At 41.0% G+C, this 4,012-nt stretch overlaps 1 protein-coding gene across 2 annotated transcripts in view; it reads right to left on the bottom strand.

Moving 5' to 3' along the window:
* Nucleotides 1-4,012, bottom strand: part of ATP5PO (ATP synthase peripheral stalk subunit OSCP) — a 13,517-nt gene that overhangs the window by 5,520 nt on the left and 3,985 nt on the right. For both annotated transcript variants that reach the window (XM_017526178.1, XM_017526179.2), the window contains one exon: nt 981-1,110. In XM_017526178.1, the coding sequence (XP_017381667.1) occupies nt 981-1,110 (130 nt within the window). The remainder of the gene's footprint in view (nt 1-980; nt 1,111-4,012) is intronic.

Below are 4,012 nucleotides of genomic sequence, written 5' to 3' on the forward strand. Positions count from 1 at the left end.
AAAAAAAAAAAAAAAAAAAAGAATGAATGGAGATGATACAACTTGTTATTTAAAATGCATATCCAATTTTATTTTATTTTTTTTTAATAGACCATACTGACAAGGATTCAAATTAGTAGGTATGGGGAGTTTTCACCCATACGGATCTGCAACAGACTTCTTATACTCAGCTTGCAACCTGATTTTTATATTTAGGTTACAGATTATAACGCTGGCTACAGATTCAAAGATGATAACATGAATACACTTTCTTTGGAACTTTTGAGCTGGTTATGAGGATCTGAGAAGCAACCCCAGCCACAGAGTGGCTCATGCCTGTAATCCCAGCACTTTGGGAGACCAAGGCAGACAGATGGCTTGAGCCCAGGAATTCAAGGCCAGGCTGGGTGACATGGAGAAACCCTATCTCTACAAAAAAATACAAAAAATTAGCTGGGCGTGGTGGTGTGTGCTGTATTCCCAGCTACTATGGAGGCTGAGGTGGGAGGACGGCTTGAGCCTGGGAGACTGAGGCTACACTGAGCTGAGATTGTGCCACTGCACTCCAGCCGGAGTGAAAAAGACGTCTTAAAAAAAAGAAAAGAAAAGAGAAGAAAAAAAGGCAAAAGAAAAAGAAAAGCAGTCCAAATGTATCTGAGAATGCAAATGTCTCTAAGGATCAAGGTACAGCCACAGGCCACAAACCTGTGGCTTTCTTGGTAGGTAACACATTGGCCGCTTCCATGGCTGAAACTACTGACTATTCAATTAGACATTCTTAGGTCCTAGTATCCTTTAGACAGTGCTCCTCACACTTTAATGTGCAAACAATTCACTTAGGGAGCTGTTTAAGATGGAGACTCCGACTCAGCAGGTTGCTGTGAGGCCTGGGATGCTTCACTGCCAACAGGCTCCCAAGTGATACTGATGCCCACGGTCCAGGGACCACATTTCCAATCACAGTTTTAAGACACCTCAAACGAAAAAGTTCTCATACTCACTGATCAGGTTGGCCGTGAGGGGAGAGAACCTCTCTTTTGCTATGATGTCACTTAGGCTTTTCACTTTAATGGAATGCTTCACATAGGGATTCAAAACAGAGGCAGCCACTTTGGGTTCCTTCAGGATTTGCTGAAAGTTTCAAAAAATAATTTCTTAAATTTTTCAGAGCACAGATGAAGGATGTGTTATGCACATACATTCTTTCTTTCTTTTTTGGAGACAAAGTGTCACTTTGTTGCCCAGGCTGGAGTGCAGTGGGGAAATCTTGGCTCACTGCAACCCCTGCCTCCCAGGTTCAAGTGATTCTCTTGCCTCAGCCTCCTGAGTAACTGGGAATACAGGTGCGTGCCACCACGCCTGGCTAATTTTTGTATTTTTAGTAGAGATGGCGTTTTGCCATGTTGGCCAGAGTTGGTCTTCAACTCCTGACCTTAAGTGATCCACCCACCTCAGCTTCCCAAAGTGCTGGGATTACAGGCATGAGCCACTGCGCCTGGCCATGCACACACTTTCTTATGAATTAAACTAGCACTGCCAAAGAATATATGAAAAAAAGATTATAATCAAATAATTTTTTGACTGCCTTTCAGAATACACTTGACTACACCAGGATTTTATAAGGATAGCATGATGTTTAAAAACACTATATGACGTTTCTTACATTTTTTTGCTTTTCAAGAAAGATTTATAAAACACTAAGCAGACGAAACTTCATTTGACTGCATATTTTAATGTATTTAACAGAGTAACAGTCTGGCTTTTCTAGCAGTGCTGTTTCTAGAGTGCAGACCTAAAAAATGTGTTCGGACTGCAGAGGCTTCCTCGCCGTTCCCGCGGAGGGGCCCCGCCTCTTACAGGGCTCCAGGGAACCCAGCAGATTCTGCGAGACCTCTGATGCTGCCACAGCAACCCCAAGGAGTCTGAGAGGCAGAGTGGACAAAAAAACAGGAGCACAACCATCACGGGAAACAACCTCCTTCTCATTTTGTTGTATCACAAACATCCGAACTCAGTGACCAAATGCCGCTTCCAGCATGTTATTCCAGGTTCCCACAAACCAGCAATGGCAGTTTCTAGTCAAACACCTTCAGTAACTCAACCCTCTATGCCTTTCAATTACTCTCCTAGCACCTCCCAGGCTCCTGGCCAGAATCCTAACTGTCTCTGACCCAGGATACTGGTCAGATATTATCATCCAATGCTAACATTTCCACTTGAGTGACCCCATAGAAATGACATTTTTCCACAAAAAATGCAAGTATATATAGATTTAAAGCATTCTGGAATTTAGGTTACCTAGTTTTTCATGTTTATCTGTGTCTCCTGCATCATCCAGAGGACAGTTAGTATGATGCTTGTATCATCCTTCCCTCTTAGTGGCAAAACATTGCTAATTTTCATTTATAAAAGAGTCTTAAGGTAATTGCCTCCCGTTTTCTCCATGTCTTGACTTTCAGGCTTCAGACAAACTCCATTCTAATGTTCACAATCCAAGTCATTCTCCCCATTGTAAACTCAATGTGTTTAAAATGGGCGTAACCAACAAGCAGCAGACAATAACCATCACCTCCAAAAATGCCTGTGAGACCCCATCTGCACCTGCAGGCCCTTCCCTCAAATGTGTCCAACAATAGGGCTGGGCCCCCTGGGCTCTAAGAGTTTATCTCACCAGCTAAGCAGAGATAAATGGTTAAAGGAAGGAATATGGAGCTAAAATTATTCTGTCTGTGAAGACGAAGACATTCAAGCGAAAAATGAATAAAATATATAAACAGTACAGAATAGTAATACTTATTGAATATACATACAGTGATGAATATAGAACATAACTATTATTACTCTATACAACTAGCCTATGAATTGTTTTCCTAAACAATAAAAACTTACAGATATGTGAATTAAAGAATGAAAAATCTTTTTTTTTCAGACGAAGTCTTGTTCTATTGCCCAACCTAGCGTGCAGTGGTGTGATCTCAACTCACTGCAACCTCTGCCTCCCGGGTTACAGAATTCTCCTGCCTTAGCCTCCTGAGTAGCTGGGATTACAGGTGCACATCGCCACGCCCGGCTAATATTTTGTATTTTGGTAGAGACAGGGTTTCTCCATGTTGCCCAGGCTGATCTTGAACTCCTGAGCTCAGGCAATCCACCCGCCTCGGCCTCCCAAAGTGCTAGGATTATAGGCGTGTGCCACCGCACCTGGCCAAGAATCAAGAATCTTAAAAGCAAGAAAGAACCAAAATTTCTCTGAAGAGACTATATGCTAGACTGGGTCTCCCTCACCTTTTCTAATGCAGACCATATTGCCAGTGGTGCCGGCTAGAAAATCAAAGAGGGAAGCAACAGGATGTGTAGAAACTTGTTAACTAGAAAATTCAGTGAAAACAAAAGCAGACATTCTCCTTTTCAGTTACAATGTAGGCCTCTGTTAATACAGTTTCTTTATTCTGCTTTGCATGTTAAAAAAAAAAAGTAAAAAACATCCTGCAGCAGCCTCACAGTCTTTGCCTCTCAGTCCTCTATTACCACTAGGAGCCCACACCCCTTTATTAATGCTGCTGCCCAGCGTGTCTCACCCTGTCATTCTTCTCTCACATTTTGGGAATAAAATAATTAAAAGGTCTACCAAAATAATGAAAAGGTCTACATGGTTACTTCTGGGGTTCTGGCAATTGCAAAGGCATCTTTACCAAATGAAAACTTGTAAGACATATTGGAGCCTCCTCTGATTCAACAAGCATAGAATATGGTAATTAGAATCCGAGAAAAAGGTTTCATGAAAACAAATTCTCAGTAAAACCAAATCACAATATATTCTAAAGACCCAGCCCATAAGCATAGATTTTTAAAGGTGGCTTTTAAATTCTCTTCTGAAATAGCGATTTTCCTAAATTATCATTTTATATTTTAATTTTATATTTCTGCCTTTTCTTAGCCCTAAATCTTGGTTCCTAATACTATGTATCTGTTTGTTCTTTTTTTTTTTTTTTTTTTTCTTTTCTTCTTTCTTTCTTTCAAGTAGATTTTGGAT

This window comes from Cebus imitator, unplaced genomic scaffold, assembly GCF_001604975.1.
Source record: "Cebus imitator isolate Cc_AM_T3 unplaced genomic scaffold, Cebus_imitator-1.0 Scaffold41, whole genome shotgun sequence".
Taxonomy (NCBI): domain Eukaryota; kingdom Metazoa; phylum Chordata; class Mammalia; order Primates; family Cebidae; genus Cebus; species Cebus imitator.